Source organism: Pelodiscus sinensis, unplaced genomic scaffold, assembly GCF_049634645.1.
Source record: "Pelodiscus sinensis isolate JC-2024 unplaced genomic scaffold, ASM4963464v1 ctg47, whole genome shotgun sequence".
Taxonomy (NCBI): domain Eukaryota; kingdom Metazoa; phylum Chordata; order Testudines; family Trionychidae; genus Pelodiscus; species Pelodiscus sinensis.
Genome location: NW_027465886.1, coordinates 143,799 through 163,203, shown reverse-complemented (window position 1 = coordinate 163,203; position 19,405 = coordinate 143,799). Strand labels below are relative to the sequence as shown.

The following is a 19,405-nucleotide window of genomic DNA, read 5'->3' as shown; positions in this document are numbered from 1 at the left end:
TCCATCTGCCATAGACCAAGCAAAACTAAATACCACTTGCACTGTCACATGTAGAAATAAGTGATTGTTACCTGGGAAGTATTGGAACAGCCTGACATACAGTAGAATTGCACCAGAGTTTACTGATTGTCAGGGATTGTGGCTTTCGGTGACTGACAAGTCTTGTTTTAACGAAGGTCCTAGATCTATGCTTGTGGTGTGCCTATGCTGGTTGGGGGCTATGAACGTTGCTTAATGCTTGAGACTAGACTTCTGCATATATTGTGGCAGATTTAAAGGTTGACAGATGAGAATCTTTTTTTAAAAGCATCTTCTTGAAATAACTAAGGGTGGTGTGGTCCAGTGGTTAGGTAACTAGAATGGACCTGGGTTGTAGCCTGGCTCTGCCCCGTCTTGCCCAGCAACCCTGAGCAAGTTGCTTCCCCTCTCCGTGCCTCAGTTTCTCCATTTGTAAAATGAAGGTCACATGGACCTTCCTTTGTAAAGTGCTTTGAGCTATATTCATAGAAAGCTGTGTGTACAACTAAGTATTGTGGTGTTCTGCCTACTTACTCCTGACATGCTGGGATTAAAAATATTTGCCTTGCTCTTAAATGCTGTGCTCCACCTAGTTGGAAAAGGCACTTCCCGCAGAGTGAGAAGTTTGGGTTCCAATTCTAGAGATTGCTGTTGGCCTTGGAAGCCCACAGCTGCCTGTGTCCCCAAAGAGAAGGTGGACAGCCCTGCTTTCCAACCTTCTCTGGGAAGAACCGGACTAGTTGGCTTGTGAATCTTATTAGCAAACCTAACCCATCCGAAAGATTGACTTTGTGGCTGTGTTCCACAGCAGTGCAGGGCTGGAGAGATGTGCAGTCAGTATGTAATTGGAGTGTGAGAGATTACAGCGAGGATTTTCCCCTTCATGCCAGCTAGAGATTCCAGCCCATGAATGAGTAGGGTGGCTGGAACTAAGTGGAGGACATCACTGAGCGTGCAGCAGTTAGACCTGTTCTTACTCTGGCTTAGCTAAACTCTCCTGCCCAGCCCCCTCCTTTGCCAGCCAGGAAGCAGCCTGTTAGTTTGCGGAACACCAGGTTTGAAGAGGGTTGGATGCTGGAATAGTGCATTTGATTAGTAAGCTGCTTGCAATGTTTGATCATATTTTTAGACAGGGCAGATGTTGCTAAGCTGTAGAGTTCGGATGAGTGCCATTAAAGCTGGCACAGGGATTACTGTGGTTAATTCAGCACTTGGTTTCTTTAGCAACCAATTTCCCTGGATCCAAACTCATCTTTTTCGAACTGAAAAATGTCGGTGCCAGTGCCAAGACAGGAACCCTTTTGAGAATGAAAAGGGCATTTGCCCAAACCTGATGTAAAGGACCTGCCAGCAGGGGCAGTGTTCGGAATGGGGAAAGCAGCTGGCTGTGCTAGCAGTGAGTGTCCAAGCAGCATCGGCCACTGCAGAGGGGCTGTGTGGGTGAGCGATAGACCATCACGCCACCACTCCTGCTTCTGGGCAAACCTGGGACACCCTTTGAATCAAGAGGATATTCATGGAGAGGAGGGTTTCATTTGAAATCACCATTGGACTAGAAAGAGACTTTCCTATGACTCTGATCATGCCACGGTTACAGTGAACTTGGATGATTTTTGGGACGAGAGCTTCCCATTCTGGAAGTGGTGGCCCAAGCATACGCCAGGCACTGCCTGGCACTCTGACTTCTCCCAGTCCTGACAGCATATCCCGCTTTTAACTCTAAGAACATTCTCAACCCAACATTTTAAGCTGTTTAATGTCTGCAGCCGCTTTGGGGTCACCCTCTCCCATGTTGGTTTGAAATTCTTGGAGGACGTGGGAGCTTGCATTTTTAAAGCTGCTAATCTTTCTCTGTAAAGATATGTCAGTAATGCTGTGTATGAGTTCTCCCTCCAATCAGCTTGAAAAACCCCACACCGCCTTTGAGGAAGATTGTTACAGGCAACAGGCCATGAACACAGTCCAGCAAACTGTTCCTGGACTGAAAATTTAGTGCATTTTTAACATCTGATTGTCAGCTTGCCAGCTCTTGAAATGCACAGAGTACACCTGATTGTTCCTTATCTTTCAGTCACCAAATATTCTAGGATGTTGTTGTGATGGCCTCTTTATTATTTTCCAACTAAAGTAAATCCGTGTAAGACCTGCAAAAGCAAACTGTGTAAACTATATTTAACCACATTCATCCTACTGCATGTCACATGATGTCTGCAGGGAAATCCAGACTTGAGGACATACCAAATGCAAAAATCCTGATGAGGAGGAGCAGTCTTAAAATTACTCTCTGCGATTACAGCTTTGAAACATTAACAACCTTCTTGGTTGAGTCTAAGATTGTCTTAATCTGCTTGAAGTGCGAGTTAGGGATGTAATAGTGTAGTCTATTAACTGATTAGCAAAAGCCAGTAAATTTTTTAGCAGGCTCCTGGCTCAGCCCTTGCTCACGCTGGATCCAGGAGCTCAGCTCCGCCCTCCACCCACCTGGACAGGGACTGCTGCCACTTCATGCTGCTGCCTCTGTATCAGAGGCAGCAGCACAGGGTGACAGGCAGCTGATCTGTGAGGGGAGCTGGTTTTTAAACTGGCTCCCTTCGCGGACAACCTCTGATACAGAGGCAAGAGCGTGAAGTGGCAGGGGGCTCCTCCGGAGTGAGGCTGGGGTGCACTGGCTGCTGCTCCACCCCCAGGAACTATAGAATAGTTGAGTAACCAATAAGAATTCATGAGGTTAATTGACTATTCATTGACTTGATATTTAACGTCCCTAGTGTGAGGGGTTGTGCTCTGTTTTTTTATGTCAATATTACTGTTTCACTAGTCTGCGTGTGTTTCAAATGATCTGTAAGGTCATTCGATCATTTTGATCACTTCTCTCAAGCTGGGAAAACAAGCCTGTCAGGTGTTTGTCCTTGTTATGCGCTTCCCAGATCCCATGCTCAGTAAGTAGGAATGGTTGGATCTACTGAGTGAGATAAAGCCCTTTTCAACCAGGCCCTCCCCTGTGAAAGTCCCTTCATGTCAGTCCTGGTAGGGACACTTCAGCTACAAGTCTTACCCACACAGTCTTGCAACCACAGGCACCCTTGCTACAGTCTACCTGAGAGATTTCTGTTCTGTTCATATACTTATACCGTCCCCATCACTGGGTTATCGGAGCACTTAAGATGGCTATCCCCTTGAAAGCTTGCTGATGACAGAGCAAGATTGTTGAGCACTCAGATGTTATCAGTGCTCCCTGCAGGGTTTCTCTGGTTACAGCAGCACAGCTGCTCACTGGCCTGAACCGCTGGGAGTGTTCCATCCATTGTGTATTTGGGCTCAGTGGGTGGACAGGTTCTCCTTGGGGTGGGTCGTCTTGGATGAAGTATTTATTCCTCACCTTGAGGGCCATCTCAATCTGCGCCTCCCCACTTCTGAGAGCATCCCAGAAAGCAGTTGGTTTTAATGGTTTTGCGTGTCTGGTTTGCTGAGTAGAACCCCCCCTAATATCACCTGTCTGGACTTTTTAATATTCTCTTCAGGCCTCTATTCTAACTGTGGTGCATCCTGGCTCCGTGGGGCGCTTTGTTAATCTGCACTCCTCAGGGTGATATTTTATCCCTCCTCAGAGGTGCGATTAAATCACATGCCTTCCCAATCGATGAAAAGGTCAGACAGGGCCACAGATCATTTTGCGAGGTTTGTCATCTATCAGACTCTGCTTTTGCAGCCTGTAGAAATGAAGTATAAACCAGAATTTGTAGGCTTTTTAAAACCAGATTTGCTTCCCATTTAAAGAGTTTCTGTGGAAAATGTTTTGAAATACCATGCCCAGAACTTGTACTTGTTTCCCTTCCACATTTCTCTCGCTCTGACCATACTGCGTGTTCCACAAGCTGAATTCTGAAGCAGTTTGGCACTAACTAGCAGGTCTGCTCTCTGCTCGGCCCCTGCAGACTAGGATTTTAGGAGATAGCAGAGAAAGATAAAGTCCTGAACTGAGTCTCACTGCAGGCTGAAGTGGAAGGAGAGGCCAGCTAAGAGCTCTGATTACAATCGAAACATCTGTAAAAATAGCAGAGGAAGCTGAACATTAATGCAGTGTCAACTACTTTTTGTTGAAATGTTCTTTCTTTTCAACTTTCACCCTGGTGTGTCAGGTCCTCCTGGCATGTAATTTTGGGGTCTGTAGTGTTTTTAGTCCACAGGATGCTTGTTTCCTGGGGTAAATGTCTTTGGAGGTAGCCATTCCCACTGCTCCAGCTTGTATCTCTTGAGCCCTGCCTGGGTACAAAATTGATATCCACGTCCATATCAGCAAAAATGAGCTGTGGATATCTGCCACCACATAGGTGGATACCTAGAGAGATACAGTGGATATCCTCAGATTTGCAGTGCTCTGTGTCTCCCCACTTGCCTGACTCTTTTGCCATTGCATCTTCACGTGCTACCCAGTCTAACCAAATCCGTGTCTAGTGTGAATGCCTAATCTACTGTAAGAGTGACACTGCTTTTGTCCCCACTGGCTTGGGCTGGATGCCACTGGGTTTGCCTAGAAGGGATGACCGCCCAGTGTCCTGCGTTTTTTGTGGGGTTTTGGCTCATCTCTCGGGGCGCCTAGAAATGTTTCAAGGAGATGTTTCAAAGCTTGCAGGGAAATATGCTGGATCTTTGCTTAACCTGTCTGCATTAACCAGGCTGGAGAGAGAATAGCCATTGAGCAAAGTGTAACTTTGGGTCCTTGGGAGGCAGAGCTGTTAACTCTGGAAAGGGACCATTGAGTAGTGCTGTTTTGTTACTGAAGGAGCTGGGGCGGTGAAGGGAGCCCATGGACAGAACAGTCTGAGTCATTAGAGCAGTTCCTGTGAAGTTCAGCTGTAACTTGCTCCTTTGCAATCCTCAGCAAATCCAGTTTGCGGACGACATGCAGGAGTTCAGCAGGTTCCCAACGAAGACTGGTCGCAGGTCCTTGTCTCGCTCCATCTCTCAGTCTTCCACTGACAGCTACAGCTCTGGTAAGTGAGGGCCCGCTTCCTCCCTGTCACCAAGCCCTGCTCTGGTTTCCATACGAACGCCTCCCTGCTGGAACTGGAAGCACCCAGCTTGCCCTTTGCACCAAGTGGCCTGGACCTCCGCTGTCCCTAGGCTTTGCAATGACACGGAAGGTCCTGAAAACTAGACTCTTGCTCTTGTCTAACGTGCAGGTAAACCCAGTGTGTTGCTGGGTAAGAGACTTACTGGGCTTCCTTCACCCAACCCACAAAACACCCCCTTTGAAGTTGCTTGCAGCATTTTCAAGCAGTTTTGAAAGAGTTATCAAAGCAGCTCCACTTATAGAACGTTTCATGTTCTGCTAACTTGTCAAACCATCTGGTCTATGTTGGTATTTACACCCATGAATGATTAATTTGTCAACAGAGAAGCCTTTAAGAAATTAGAGAATTTAAATGCAATGTTCTCATTAGATCTCTTTCCCTTGCATCCTTGGCACCATAGAATTGCAGCCTTGTGCTAGCACATCACAGGAAGTGAAACTAATCAGAAATGTATCTGGGTAAAAGACGAATGGCTTTTGGAGCCTCTGAGATTCACCTGTTGTGTTTCTTTCCTGTTTTAGCTGCATCCTACACAGACAGTTCTGATGATGAGGTCTCCCCACGAGAGAAACAGCAAACCAACTCCAAGGGCAGCAGCAACTTCTGTGTGAAGAACATCAAGCAGGCAGAGTTCGGGCGCCGGGAGATTGAGATTGCTGAGCAAGGTATCTTCTGAGCTAACTGGACTGTATTCCTGTGTTCCATTCTTGTCAGCTGCAGGAACTCAGAAGCATTTAAGGTTCTGATGGATATGGATTGGGAAGCTTGACCAGTGAAGATCTCCAAATGCTTTCCAGACAATAAAACTTATAGCACCAGCCAGTCCATCTGTTGTAAAAAACCGCGACTTGTATCTTCAAGTGGAATTTGATGGTGTGTGGCAGGTTCAGGGATGGGTGAAGGACCGTGCCTTCAAACTCCATCTACCCACACATTGACCGCACCATGGAAGATGGAAAATACCCCATTGTAAAGGGGTTTGCAGAGTGACCATCTTGGGAGGAAGGAAATGCATTAGAATATGTGCTAAGCTTTAAATGCTCGCTTTGAAATGCCCCCCTCTGTTCCTAGCCATGTGCTAGTCTGGCAGCATGGAGAGGGAGAGGTGCAGGACTTGACCTGGTGTCCTGCCACAGAGGTCTGTGTGGAGAGTAATCACTGATGGACACAGACCTTGTTAAAAACCCTCTGTTCCTTTCACAGACATGTCTGCTCTGATTTCACTCAGGAAACGGGCCCAGGGAGAGAAACCTTTGGCAGGAGCTAAAATAGTGGGCTGTACACATATTACAGCACAGACTGCAGTGAGTACTCCTTGGGCTTGGGGCTTTGTGGGTGCAGGGGAGGCGGAAGAACAGAGCCTGGCTTTTCCTCTTCTCTCTCTCATCTGTGCCGATAATCTTGGGAACTTTCTCAGCCCTGGGAGCATACAAGGAAGTGCTTCAATACTGCATTGACACACATGAGCAAATTGTCCCCACTTTCCCCCTGCCCCAAGGAGGGTGTGCGTAACTGCTTCGCAGCTGCATTTTCTAATATGGCTGCTCCGGGGGCCAGTCAGCAGATGTTTCCACTCTCCAGTGGAGATGCTCTGTGGTTGAGTCACTGTCCCCCTCTGCTCTGGGCTGCAGTTCCCTTAATCGGCACTGTCATTACCGCTGCCTCTTGGGCTGACTGTTGGTTTGCGTCTGTGTCCAGGTGTTAATTGAGACTCTGTGCGCGCTGGGGGCTCAGTGCCGCTGGTCTGCTTGCAACATCTATTCCACGCAGAACGAGGTGGCTGCTGCCTTGGCGGAGGCTGGTGAGTGCAGTGTGAGCAGCGGGAGGGGATTGATGGAAATGCAGCTTGTGCTGGTTTTAAATTGCACTGCCAGTATTCCTGTAACTACCGTGCACGCCCAGAGGCCTGTGACTGCTACTTCACGGCCCCCTCTGGAACATTCCAGGGCTACTTGGGCACAACTAGATTCCCCCTGGACAAGGTCGTCCCAGAGCCGGAGGGGTGGGTTATAACACGGGCTTGCTCTTGACCAGGCTTGCTGTTCAGCTCTGCGCAGAGGCGCCTGTTTTCAGCACTGGCTATTTCTGTTAGCGTAGGCTTAAAGAGCTGGGGGAGTCTAAGAGCGTAGGAGCCATCTCACATGTGTTAGCCCAGGCCTCGGTGTCGGCGGGCCTTGTTCAGCGCCCTCCCGCACAGCAGCAGCAAATGACTGGATTTTTCTCCTCCCTAGGTGTTGCTGTGTTTGCCTGGAAGGGGGAGTCAGAGGATGATTTCTGGTGGTGTATTGACCGTTGTGTTAACATGGATGGTTGGCAGGCCAACATGGTAATGGGAGCATTTCCCAGCCTTTCCTGTGCTCCGCCCACGCACAATGTTCCACTGCCTGTCCTCCCTCCCAGAACACAGCTTAGGTTTCCAAGAGCTGTTGCTAATGGCAAATAGATTAGATTACCTTGTGATTTTTGCTGAATATCCGGCCGCTCTCTTGTGCCACCAGTCCCTCGGTGTATCAAGAGGGATATCCAATTTAGATGAATCGACTAATCAAATAATGGAGGAAATTTGCATTGACTATCCGAATAGTCGCTAAGGGCGCCTCTGTCTTTGAAATGTAGCGGAAGCCCTGCTGGCTCTCGCTACATTTCAAAGGTGGAAGCGCCACAGGGAGCACGGAGCTAGCGGGGGTCTCAAGCAGTCCCCCACTGGCCCCATGCTCCCTGCTTTGGAAATGCACAAGATCCCCTAAGCAGGGAACATAGGGCCAGTGGGGGAATGCTGAGTCCCCCTGCTCGCCCCGTGCTCCCTGCGGCACTTCTGCTTTTGAAATGCTCTTCCCCTCTGCAGCCCTGCCCCCCCCAGAGATGGTGCTGGGGGGAATTGGCTTGTAAGTGTATCCGTGGAGCATTTTTCTCCTCTATGCCGGGCGGGGTTGAGTGCTACTCAAGAAGGGGAGTTCCCAGAGATCGAGTGTTTTAGAGCCTGTGACTAGACAGCCCAGGGTCGCTGGAGGAGGGGAGACTTGTAGGGTCTGTGAGTAGGCAGAATTCTCAAGAGGCCGATACCCATTGTAGGTAGTGGGGTATATGCCACTCCCATAAGAGCCTGACTTAACTCACACTGGAGAACAAACCAGTCCCTGTGCTGCTCAGCTCCACAGAGCCATGTGGAGGTTCCTATGAAATTTGCATGAAGTCCATGGGGTGCTCTGTTTTTTGGAGTCTGCTCCCTAACTGGTATTTATCTTCCTCCCTCACCTAGGAAACAAGCCCTTTAGCAAAGCAGTGTCTAAACCTGGCCCTGAGGACTGTTCCCTTTTGGGTTGGGCACAGACTTCTTGGCTCCTGAGTGAGCATGTGCGATATTTAGAGACGCTCAGGTCAAAGATTGGAAGTGGTATGCAAGCAGCCTTCTGGTCCGCCTGTGAGGTGGGTCAGTAGTTATCCCTATTTCATGGAGGGGAAACTGAGTCCTGGTACATGCCCTGAACCAGACAAGTCTCACACCTAGGAATAGAACCCAGGAGCAGAAATCCTCCAGTCATCTCCTGTTTTACAGGGGCTTGTGTGTAGCTGAGTGTGACCTGGCTTGCTGGCAGCAGCAGGACACAATATCCTTTGCTTTTCTCTTCATGTTCCCTAGATCCTGGATGATGGGGGAGACCTGACTCACTGGGTTTATAAGAAATATCCCAACGTGTTTAAGAAGATCCGCGGCATTGTGGAGGAGAGTGTGACTGGTGTGCACAGGTAACGGACCCAGGGACAGCCATGAATCGAACCTCTGTCACTGCTCTTTTGCTTGCTACAGGCGGCTGCTGTTCTCCATGGCAGCTGGATGGGACTAGCAGTCAGTGAGTCGGTGTACTTTTTCTGGCCATGCGAGGGAAGGCCTTCAGGGTTCCCTGACCCTTACTGTTTACACATGTGCTCCGATTGCTTCCAGGAAGTGACAGAAGCTTGTGAAGGGCTGAGTATCTAATTACATGATTTAATTTGTCAATCACTTCCTCTGCTGTGTGTCTGGCTCTGTCTTGCACCTCTCTTGAGCGGCTTGTGGAGCTACATGTTCTGTGGCAGTTTGCCCTTCTGGGTAGCCAGCTTTCCACTCCCTAGTGCTAGGCTAGGAGGCTACAGGGGTGCCGTCTTTCTGTGGGGCATGGTATTAATTTGGCTCGCCTTGGCTTTGCTGTGACAGATCTCTAGAGTGTTTAATGGAACAGGTTCTGAAGTGTCCTTTCTCCCTGCAGACTGTACCAGTTGTCCAAGGCTGGGAAACTGTGTGTCCCGGCCATGAATGTCAATGACTCTGTGACCAAACAGAAATTCGATAACCTATACTGTTGCAGGGAGTCCATCTTGGACGGGTGAGTCTGATCCTTCAGGATGTCTGGCCATTGAGGAGATCTGAGGGTGCGGAGGCCTTCCTTTAATTCATGTCTTTCTCTGGCTGCCATGGCATTTAAATCCAACTCCGGTGTGCCCTAGCCGAATGTTGCAGCGTCCAGCCACGTGATCGGCTGTCACTTAGAGCAGCCGGCATGGAGCATTGCCTCTGTCTGGAAAGCTCTGAGACTGACTAATCCCAACACAGGTCTGTTTCTATCCTGCAGCCTAAAGAGGACCACAGATGTGATGTTTGGAGGGAAGCAAGTGGTGGTGTGTGGCTATGGGGAGGTGAGTTCCCAGTATGAACACCAAGTTGTGTTGCTTTGATTCTGCGTCTCTTCCCTGAAGCATGGTCAGGACCATCCTTTCCCCAGGTTCATTATCCATCTGACTAGCAACAGCCTCTTACCCTTGCTAAGGATAGAAGAGCTCATATGTAGTAGAAGGGAAGAGTGCCTCTCTAGACTGTTTGCCCTATGTCTGTGCCTGGCTGGCTGCTGATCCTGGAGGGAATTGTTTTCCGGCATTGGAAGATAGAAGCCCACCTTGTCAAGTGCTCATGCAGGAAAACCTGGCTACATACTGCTGATCTGTTTCCCAGCTTGCTTCGAAATTTGTCTGAATTGTTCTGTTTCAACACAGTTGTTGCTGGTACCGCTCTGAATGGCCATGCCATGTGTACTGCAGTGTCAGAGCCCTCAGGGTGATCACAGCTGGAGCCTTGGTGAATGGAGCTCTGCTATACTCTTGGCTTTATAAAGCAGGCAGATAGAATGAGGCAGTTCTCTTGCTGCATGCTTTGAAACTCCCTGGTGCCTGTAAAACTCCTGGACTTACATTTATCTTGATTGTAAAACCTAAAAGAGACAGCACAAATCAGGGACCTGACCCCTTCCCCCGTTTGCAGGCTGTCTGTGTGTGTTTACCTTACCAGCTGTGTCCAGTACAGTTGAGACCCTGGCGGTAGCAGTAAATGCTCTTCTCCCCAGGAACATGCGTACTAATTTGTTTATACACTGAAGGAACCAAAACTTTGCCCAACCAAAAGGCTGTGTTGGCAATCTGCCAAGGGCTCCAAGGGTTCGCCTGTCTGCTCCGAGCAAGCTACAGCATTGCATGCTGGGATCCGTAGTCCCAACTGGGCTGCTTTGCCATACTAAATATGAGATGCCTGAGGCTGAACTGTAGAGCCACACTGACTACCCCATCTGTGCTAAATAAAGATATGGGGTCTGTGACAAAGCTGTTGCACACCCTTGTTCTCCTTAAAGTGCATGTGGAAGTTAGTCCAGGCCCAGGTCTCCATTTCCTTGGTTTAAAAGCAGTTAGCTGTGATCTCTGCTCGCTGGCTTCCATGGCTGAATGCAGTCACTTCAGAGCCTTGGACCTGCTGGATGTTAGGCGCAGGCCACGAAGGCCAGCTGCTGATCTTGGAATGACCCTTCTGGGAGGAAGAGCTGGGCTGGGAGGGGCCAAGTGCCTGTTGCCATGTATGTTGTAGAGCTGATACGGATGCTTCTGCCCTGGAGTTAGTTGGACCTGAGCCTTGGCGTTGCAGACGTGTGCAGTGACCTCGCTCCCTGTGTAAGCAGACGGGTGCGGGTCCTTTGGCACGGCTTGTCTGTGGGGTCCCGCTGGAGCCATGTCTGGAGGCTCGTCTCTGTGTTGCAGGTTGGAAAGGGGTGCTGTGCAGCTCTGAAAGCCCTCGGAGCCATAGTCAACATCACTGAGATTGACCCCATCTGTGCTCTCCAAGCCTGGTAAGAGCTGAAGTGTTCAACACTGCTGAGGGAGCCCCTGCTCCTCGCGAGGGCTCCTGCCCGTTGAGCTTCACGTCTCAGCCCTCAGCCCTGCCCGGGCCCACGCCGAGTCTCATACACACGTCTCTCAGCGACTTTCCCTCACTTGTGCTGCCACTGGGCTCCTGGATCTGTGGCCCAAGAGAGCCAGCAGGATTTGGAGACCCTAGGAGCCTTAAAAGAATGGTGCAGGGCTCCATGCTCCATTGGGTGCCGGCCTCTAGGTTGCTTTCTGTTGCTGGGATCCATAGCCAGGTGCTTTCCTACAGGCTCCTACCCACACTGCCTATCGTGTACGTGCTGCACTCGGGCTGCGGGTGGGGAGCCTGCTACTCAGCCATTGTTTGGTCAGAATAGCCGGCTGCATCCTGCCTGGCTTCCCCTCTCCAGGCCATGCTGTGGTAGGCAGGCGGGGCTGCTCCGGTTCATCTTCTCATGCCCCCTTTTCCCTTTGCCAGCATGGACGGCTTCCGAGTGGTGAAACTCAACGAAGTGGTCCGCCAGGTGGATGTGGTCATAACTTGCACAGGTACAGTGATGGTGTGGGAGGGGACTGTGGCTGAGGCTTGCTTCAGGCTCCCTGGAACTGATCCTGGGCTCCTGTACTTGGGGCAGGACTCTAGGGTTTCCCTGCTCCACGTTCGTCAGAGAGCAGGTGATGGGCCTGGGCCTGTGCCTGTGCATGGAGCAGGTACTGATTCCTGTGCTTGGACCCCTCAGTCGCCATGTTACCCAGGCAACCTGAGCCATACAACTTGTGACCTTGGGCTCCCTCAAGTCCCTGCTCTCTGTGGGGAGCTAGAGCAGTTCCTAGCCTGCGAGGGGAGCCAAGCTGGAAGGCAGCTGAGGGAAAATCAAATCCACTGCTGTGTCGGTGTCAAAATGTGAGCTCCACCTGCCGGCCTCGGTGGGTCAAGGGGAGTCGGTCTCCACGGGAAGGGGGAGATTGTGACTCAGGAGTGCACATTTTTCTTGCCCTTTTGGGTTCTTTTTGCTACTGGGTGACCTCACAGCCACTTATGGGAGCTCACTTTGGAGTGCCACAGCCGTGGCCTTCTGATCAACAAGAAGCATAGCTCCTCTGTTGCCAAGCCCTCCAGCCAGCTGTGCCCTAGTGAATGTGGGCTGAGTGCACCAGCCAGCGGCGGTCTGGCGGAGACTGAACCTTGTGCCAGGCTTTGGGCAGAAATCTTCAGTGCCCGCCAGGGTGAAGAGAGGGATCGGTAGGCACGAGTTAGTTGTTTGGGTTTCTAGTCACGTCCCCTCTCTCGGTAGGAAACAAGAACGTGGTGACCAGGGAGCACTTGGACCGAATGAAGAACAGCTGCATTGTGTGTAACATGGGCCATTCCAACACGGAAATCGATGTGGTGAGATTCTGCTGCTTACATGTCCCATCAGCCTTTGCAGCAGTGAGGCCCTGGGTCCTGTAGCCTCAGGCTGCTACCAGTTGCTTTCCACTGGGCCCCTTGGGTCACAGGTAAATGACTCCTGCATGTGTGTCTCCCACAGACCAGTCTCCGCACCCCAGAGCTGACCTGGGAGCGCGTCCGCTCACAGGTGGACCATGTTATCTGGCCAGATGGCAAGCGGGTGGTCCTGCTGGCTGAGGTACGGTTTGAAGTCAGGCTGCAGAAGAGCATCTGTGCTAAGCACCTCCTTGCTGCAGGGGCTCCTGGGGCTGTTGCTATCCCAGGAGATACTGTGGGCATTGGTGTGAGTTGGGAGATAGCTCCAGAGCATAACTACAGAGCACCCTGTTGGGCTGGGAAGCCGGGGGGACCCTGTACCATGAAGTTCCTGGAGTCTGGTTTCTTGGTTGGACTGTCTCAGGGGGGCTAAGGAACCAATTCTAACCCCTGCTCTCAGCACCAGTTACCAGCTGCCTTTCCCCTGCCCTGCATGCTAGCCAGACCAATTGCTGTCTTGGCTGGGAAGGACCCAGTGTCTACAAAACACTGCATGTCTCCTTCCTTTCCAGCTTCTCACGCCCGCCTCCCTGGGCACACCACCGGCCCTGCAGTGGGGGAGGGTCTCTCCCTTTGTCAGGGCCACACTGCATGTCTGTCCTTTAGCTGAGGACAGGAACTCGTGGGAAGCGGGGCACTGCGCCTTCTCAAATAGCCGGGCCTGGCCCGGCCCAGGCAGTGAGACTGGAGATGGTGTGTGGACCCCTGAGGGTGGGAAGTATTGAGGCTGGTTTGGCTCCAACTAGTAACCTGACTAAATGGGTGAATCTGAAGCATTGGGAGGGACAAAATTCACCCCGTTTTCCGAACACGTAAGCTGCCACCGGTGTCATGAGTTCAGTGTCTTTCTGTTGCCATTGTAGGGTCGTCTTCTCAATCTGAGCTGCTCAACAGTTCCCACCTTTGTTCTGTCCATCACAGCCACCACTCAGGTATGTGACTGGAGCCGTTCAGTCCTCGGCTCAAGGCTCGCCTGTCTTGCCTCGCACTGTACTTTGAGGGGAGGTTGGACGTCACCATTGAGCAGCAGGAGATGCTTTCTGTAGCTCAGGATTTCAGCCGCGTGAGTTTGCAGTGTACAGCTTTGGAGCAACTTCTCTTGGGATAAAAAAATTCTCTACTCTGTTTTGGCTCGAAGATCAAAATGATTTAAACCCTCCTCGGTAACAATGTTACCTCACATGGAGAGCTGTCCTCACCGCCCTTCACATTTCTTGGCCGGTGGCTGTCTCTGGAAACAGCATTGTAAAGAAATACAGCGCTGCGCTGCAAATTGTGTTCAGCACTGGCTACGAGTTCTGCTCTGTGCCATGCAAAGTCAAGGCTGTCCTTGCTATAATCTGAGAGAGATGCAGGAAGTATGATACACTGGGAAATCTGGAGCTGGAAGGCCCTTAAACTTGTTCTAAACTGAACTCTCTAGCTCTGGGCATTGCGGAAGGGAGTTTCTGGGGATTGTTTCCCTTGACAGGGAGTTATTTTCATGCCAATTGGAACGTGTTACAGTATCAGCACTTTGGACCAGCTGCTGCTCCACCAAGTTACATCAAGGGAGAGCTGGCCATTTCTCTTGAGAGAGGACACTGCCAGGTTAAAATGAATGTCTGTTAAACACAAATTCCCTTGCCTGTGACTGAGGACCACTGTAGATTTTCACAGAAGATGATTTTATCTTTGATTGGCTTTTCTGTGTGTCCAAGGGTTATGTTTTGCCCTCACATCCAGCTGGAGCACTGAAAAGATGCTGGTCAGATTCTCTGTGGCTCTCTAGTGCCAGGGTCCTATGGTATTTGAGTCGCATGACCAGGAGGCAAGGTTATCTTCAGAATGGAAACATTTCTTGTAATGGGTTTTATCAGTGAGGAGACCCAGGACCCATTGTCTTGCATTGCAGGTGGGCTGTTCTGGTGTGTTAATTGCCATCAGTGTCAATCTCCACATGCATACCATGGTCTGGCCTCTGGCAGGCTTCTCCCTGCCCCCCACACTGCTGAGTTCTGCTCTGGTGCCTGATTTACCCTTCCTGGTCTCCACAGGCTCTAGCCCTGATTGAGCTCTACAATGCTCCCGAGGGACGATACAAGCAAGATGTGTACCTGCTGCCTAAAAAGATGGGTGAGTAAAGGAAGCTCTGGAGCCCCTAGTTGAAGGGGTCTCCAACCAACAGGGCTGTGTGGGATCCAGCCAGGGCCCAGCAAAGCTGTTAGAGAAGCGACAATCTCCCCAGACTCAGCGGAGCTCTCTGGCCCTCCTTTTCTTGCTCCTAGGAGAAACTGAAGCCAACCTGCGGTGTGATTATTCAGAGGGGATTGTAGCAGGCAGGAAGTTTGGGGTGATGTGTATGCACTGTTGGCTGGGTCGTGTAACTGATGTGCTGCCTTTAGCTCTCAAACCTTATCCTGACACCCAAGTGCCAGTGACCATGTGTCTTGCCTAGCAGGGCTTGGAGCGAGAGTCCCTGGCTGATGCTAATGAAGCAGAAGCACAGCTTTGCTCTTCTGACTTGGAGGATCAGCAAGATGCTTTTACTATTGAGGCTGAGACTCGTAACAGTAAAATGTAGGAGAAGCCAGGGTCAGGCTGCCTTTGGTGTCCATTCACGCCAGTGGTGGGAGTGAGCCAGCTGCTCTGGGCAGCACAGAATGAACGAGTCACCTCCTGAACGTGCAGTTCAAGCTTGCGCAAGTCCGTTCCACAGTGGCGAGGAGGGGTGTGCTTACCACATGCAACGGTGCCAGAAGGTTCCCCTCAGCAGTACCCCAGGGAAGCCGCCCCTGGAGTGGGGAGCTCCCTGGCACAGTGTAAGGGGTTCTGTGTGCTCCCCCCCACCCTCAGTTCTCTACCAGTGCACCAGTGTCTCCGAACTGCTGTGCTCCAGGCAGCTGCTTTTTTTGTTGAGCAGGCGGTGTCCTGGTGTAGCTAGTTCTCAGTAGTGTTAATTCATGTGAGGGTGGGGCTTAGCCTAAGGTCAGGGCATGGCCCAATCCCCAGGTTTTAAACCATGTTCAGAATGCAAGCGCCCCGCATAGCAGGTACCTGAGGGGGTTGGGCGAGGTGCATGTTAGCCACAAGTGCTGTATTGCACGTCGTTAAGCCTTGCACTATAAAGAAAAAGACACTGGCCTCAAGGCCCTGCTAATGGAGTCTGCTCCTGCCCTGGCGACCAGGTCAGACTCTGGCCCAAGCGCTGCACCGAGCACTCTGGTGCCCTTGTCTGGCCAGCATCGTTCCCCCTCGCAATCCCCAGCACAGGAGGCAAAGCCACCGGCGAGGGAGATGCTCCCCAACAGCCCGCGGGGGTCGGGGTAGAGCCCAGACTCATGCCACCCGTCAGGATTCTGGGGGAGTGGCCGAGCCCTTCCCATCTTGCTCCAGCAGTGCCAAGTAGCCGAGGAAGAGCCGTCGACGCCAGAGGCCTTTTCAGGCAGTGCAGGACACATTGACTCTGCAGGGATCAGCTGTTCCCTCTAGGACTTAGCCCTTGCCCATCTCTGTAGTAGCTGGGGCATCCAGTACCACATTCTGATGTCACTTAATAGCTGCCACCTGTGCGTTGGTTCTGTTAAATGTGCCACCGTGGGCAGGGCCATGACACTCAATCCCCCTGACTTCATCTTTGCTCTTCCCAGATGAATATGTTGCCAGCTTGCACCTGCCTTCCTTTGATGCCCATCTGACAGAGCTAACAGATGATCAAGCAAAATACCTGGGACTCAACAAGAACGGGCCTTTCAAACCCAACTATTACAGGTAATAGCCGTGTGAGAGGGCTGTCTCTTCCCGGGGGAGCAGCATGGGTTGTGCCTCTGATCGCAGTGCCCTGTGGGGGTGTAGATACCTTGCTGCTTGCTGGGGCAGGGTAATACTGTCAACGTGGCTGGACGCAGACCAGCTGTTTGCTTAGCCAGCTCTGGGTGGGATGAGAGGCACCCAGGCTGGTGGTAGAGCTGGTGTTTGTCAGGCTTGGGAAAGAATTGCGCTGGCCGCTGGCTGCTCTCCGAAGGTGCCAGTTGTCCCACTGACAGCGTGGATTCTAGTGTCGTACCTGTAGCCTGACTCGGGTCTCTTCTCCTTGTGTTTCAGATACTGATGGACCACAGCCATGAAGGACGGGACCACACAAGACAACTTTAGAGAAATTATTTTTAAAGATCATTTTATTTTGTTTTACTCTTTTCTTTTGGAAAAAAAACCGTTTTTGTTTTTCTTTTAGCAGTCTGATTTTAATGTCACTTCTTTGTCTTACACTTTCAAGTGATCGCGTCTCTCTGTAGGTCTGATCTTGGCAGACACGGTGGGATTTGCTTCCTGCTTGATGGCTGACGCCTGCCTGTGTGGTGTCAGGCTTTCAGTAATGGGAGGAGTTTCCTTTCCTGAGTTGGAAGGGCAATTCATTCCCACAATGGTTTTTACCTTTCCAGTGCACCTTAGTTTTAGTTGGGATCGCTGCAAACACTGAGAGAGGTACTCTGTGTGTTGTTCTCTCCCCCCCCCCCCCCCCCCCCCCCCCGAACTATCTGCAACTTCTAAATTGCCTTAACGAGCCCAGTTTTTAGCTGCTAGATCAATGCTCCTGTCCCTGCATTGGAGCAGAGTGGCACCTAGTGGCCAGCTGGGGTACAGGTGTGTAACCCCAGCCCAGGTTGCCTATGTGAAGGTGGTTTGGTGCCTGGTAAGGATAAGCCCCGGTCGGGTTTAACTAGTCTATTTTAAGGTGCTGATCTGAGTTTGAAAAGGGATCGCCTACCCATCGGACGCCTCCTCTTTGCCAGGCTTTGGCCACACCTTATTTCACTTCAGACCATTCTCTCTTCTTTTCCGTTCCAGCCCGTTATTTTAAGGGAGCAAGCGTTTCCGAGTGGGCACACCGAGGACTAGTCAGGCAGCTGAGAGTACGCCGCAGCCTGTCCGGCCATGAGCCACCAATGTGAGCTGAGTCCCGTGAACTCCCCCAGGCATTGAGCACAAGTGTGTGGAACACACCTGGCCCTTAACATGCAGAGTGATGATGTAACTGCTCTTCCATGAGCTCCACCAGCAAGTGCTCATGTTGAAATCAAAATTCTCCAGTCGGGACGGCTCTGTAAACCACTGAACTCCACTGGGAGGGGGAATGCCTGGCCAGCTGACAGCTCTCCTCTAAAGCATGAAGCTGCTTTGATCAATCACCTCTTTGTCCCCCAGCCCAGAAGTTGGCAGGTTGTCTTATTTCATCTGGTTCACCTTGTTATGGTCCCACTATGGAAGGTGCGAATGCCCCATGGCTTTCAGCCTCTTCCAGGCTTAATTCAACAAGGGTCACAGCACAAAAATCCAGATTCCAGTTCATTGCTCGACGGCAGGTAAAGGGAAGGAGTTCGAGCTGCAGTGGCCGAACAGCCCAGCTCCAGTCCCTGAGGGTATTTCTGCTGAGTGGACGGCGTCAGTCAAGCATTTCAAAGCCCTGCATGAATGTGCAGGTACAACGACAATTGAGCTGCTGCAGCCAGGCATAGCAAACCCTCTTGACCAAGCCTATGCTCTCGTGCCACCCTCACCCAAGTACAAAGATTCATTCCCAGCACCGCCCCTGAGGAACCCACCTGTATTTGTTTCTTGGTGATCCTGGCTGCTTCCCTCTCTGGAAGTGAACAGCTCCTTGCTGATAGGGTTAAGATTTCATCCTCCAGACTCTTCTTGACAGCCTTGCCCAGCTGATTAATCTTTCTTGCCCTCCTCTCCTGGGTAAACTCTTAGTTTCTGATTGACTCGCTGCTGCATTGGGCTACCAGGTCTGGTTCCCAATGACATTACCAAGTCCACCAGTGCATCCCACTCCTCTTCTCCCCTCGCCCCCCCCCCATCACCTGAATTTCCAGCCAGATGCAGCTGGGTTTGGAGTGGTGAGCCAGGATCCTTTGGGGGCCCTGCTCCCCTTTCCTCTTGCTCAGGGAAGAGGACATGGCCAGGAGCATAGAGTTGCTCCCTCTCCATCATTGCTCCAGTCCAGGGGGTTTGCTCCATGCCATGACTCCCTTTGCACTTCCTGCGCGCACAGAAGTTCTAGTATCCCAGAGCAGGCTGGGGTCTCCCACTCAGCCAAACAGAGTACATGTTCTCCTAAATGTTCTCCGTCATGATGGCCCTCTGTTCCGTTTGTCTGAGTGTTAGTGTCACGAGAAATCTTAGCTTAAGGGCTCCATCTCGGTATAAGCCATGTAACTAAAGGACACAACGGAACAATTGGTCTTATGCCTAGAGAAGCCTTGGTTCTGTCAGAGGGAGCATGTTAGCACCAATCCGGGTGGGAAAGGTTTATTTTGTATATGAATGATTTTTAATGAATGCAATATTAATCCTTGCAGATGAGCAATAAATCATTAAAGTCTAATTAAAAATGATTAGAAAACCCCTTCTCTTGCCTGGTGAGATTTTGTTCTACGCTCTAACATGGTAGCCTTCAGATCAGTGATTCAGTTACTGTCCTTTCTGTGGCATAAGAACAGAGCTTAAAATCGACTTAATCATGGCCCATTCAAACAGAGTGCAGCACACCTCACCAAACTGCAGTTGCACACACCTGGTCATGGCCTTGTAGATGCAAGCTTGTTGCCCCCAGATGTAAAAATTGCTCCCTCTGTAGTTGCTAGATTCATGACAACACTGTGGAACTCCTCTC

The 19,405-nt window shown here is 51.0% G+C and overlaps 1 protein-coding gene across 2 annotated transcripts in view; it reads left to right on the top strand.

Annotated features, from left to right (window-relative positions):
* Positions 1-19,140, top strand: part of AHCYL1 (adenosylhomocysteinase like 1) — a 38,046-nt gene extending 18,906 nt beyond the window's left edge. The window contains exons 2-17 of one of the 2 annotated variants that reach the window (XM_075916023.1): positions 4,901-5,012; positions 5,615-5,758; positions 6,297-6,397; positions 6,792-6,894; positions 7,325-7,419; positions 8,734-8,840; positions 9,341-9,457; positions 9,704-9,767; positions 11,151-11,239; positions 11,737-11,807; positions 12,554-12,648; positions 12,791-12,889; positions 13,611-13,679; positions 14,784-14,862; positions 16,377-16,497; positions 16,831-19,140. In XM_075916023.1, coding sequence (XP_075772138.1) covers positions 4,901-5,012; positions 5,615-5,758; positions 6,297-6,397; positions 6,792-6,894; positions 7,325-7,419; positions 8,734-8,840; positions 9,341-9,457; positions 9,704-9,767; positions 11,151-11,239; positions 11,737-11,807; positions 12,554-12,648; positions 12,791-12,889; positions 13,611-13,679; positions 14,784-14,862; positions 16,377-16,497; positions 16,831-16,837 — 1,473 coding nt within the window. In that variant the 3' untranslated portion in view covers positions 16,838-19,140. Of the gene's footprint in view, positions 1-4,900; positions 5,013-5,614; positions 5,759-6,296; positions 6,398-6,791; positions 6,895-7,324; positions 7,420-8,733; positions 8,841-9,340; positions 9,458-9,703; positions 9,768-11,150; positions 11,240-11,736; positions 11,808-12,553; positions 12,649-12,790; positions 12,890-13,610; positions 13,680-14,783; positions 14,863-16,376; positions 16,502-16,830 lie in introns of those variants that run through there. The other variant, XM_075916024.1, reaches the window with a different exon arrangement.
* The last annotated feature ends 265 nt before the right edge of the window (positions 19,141-19,405 follow it).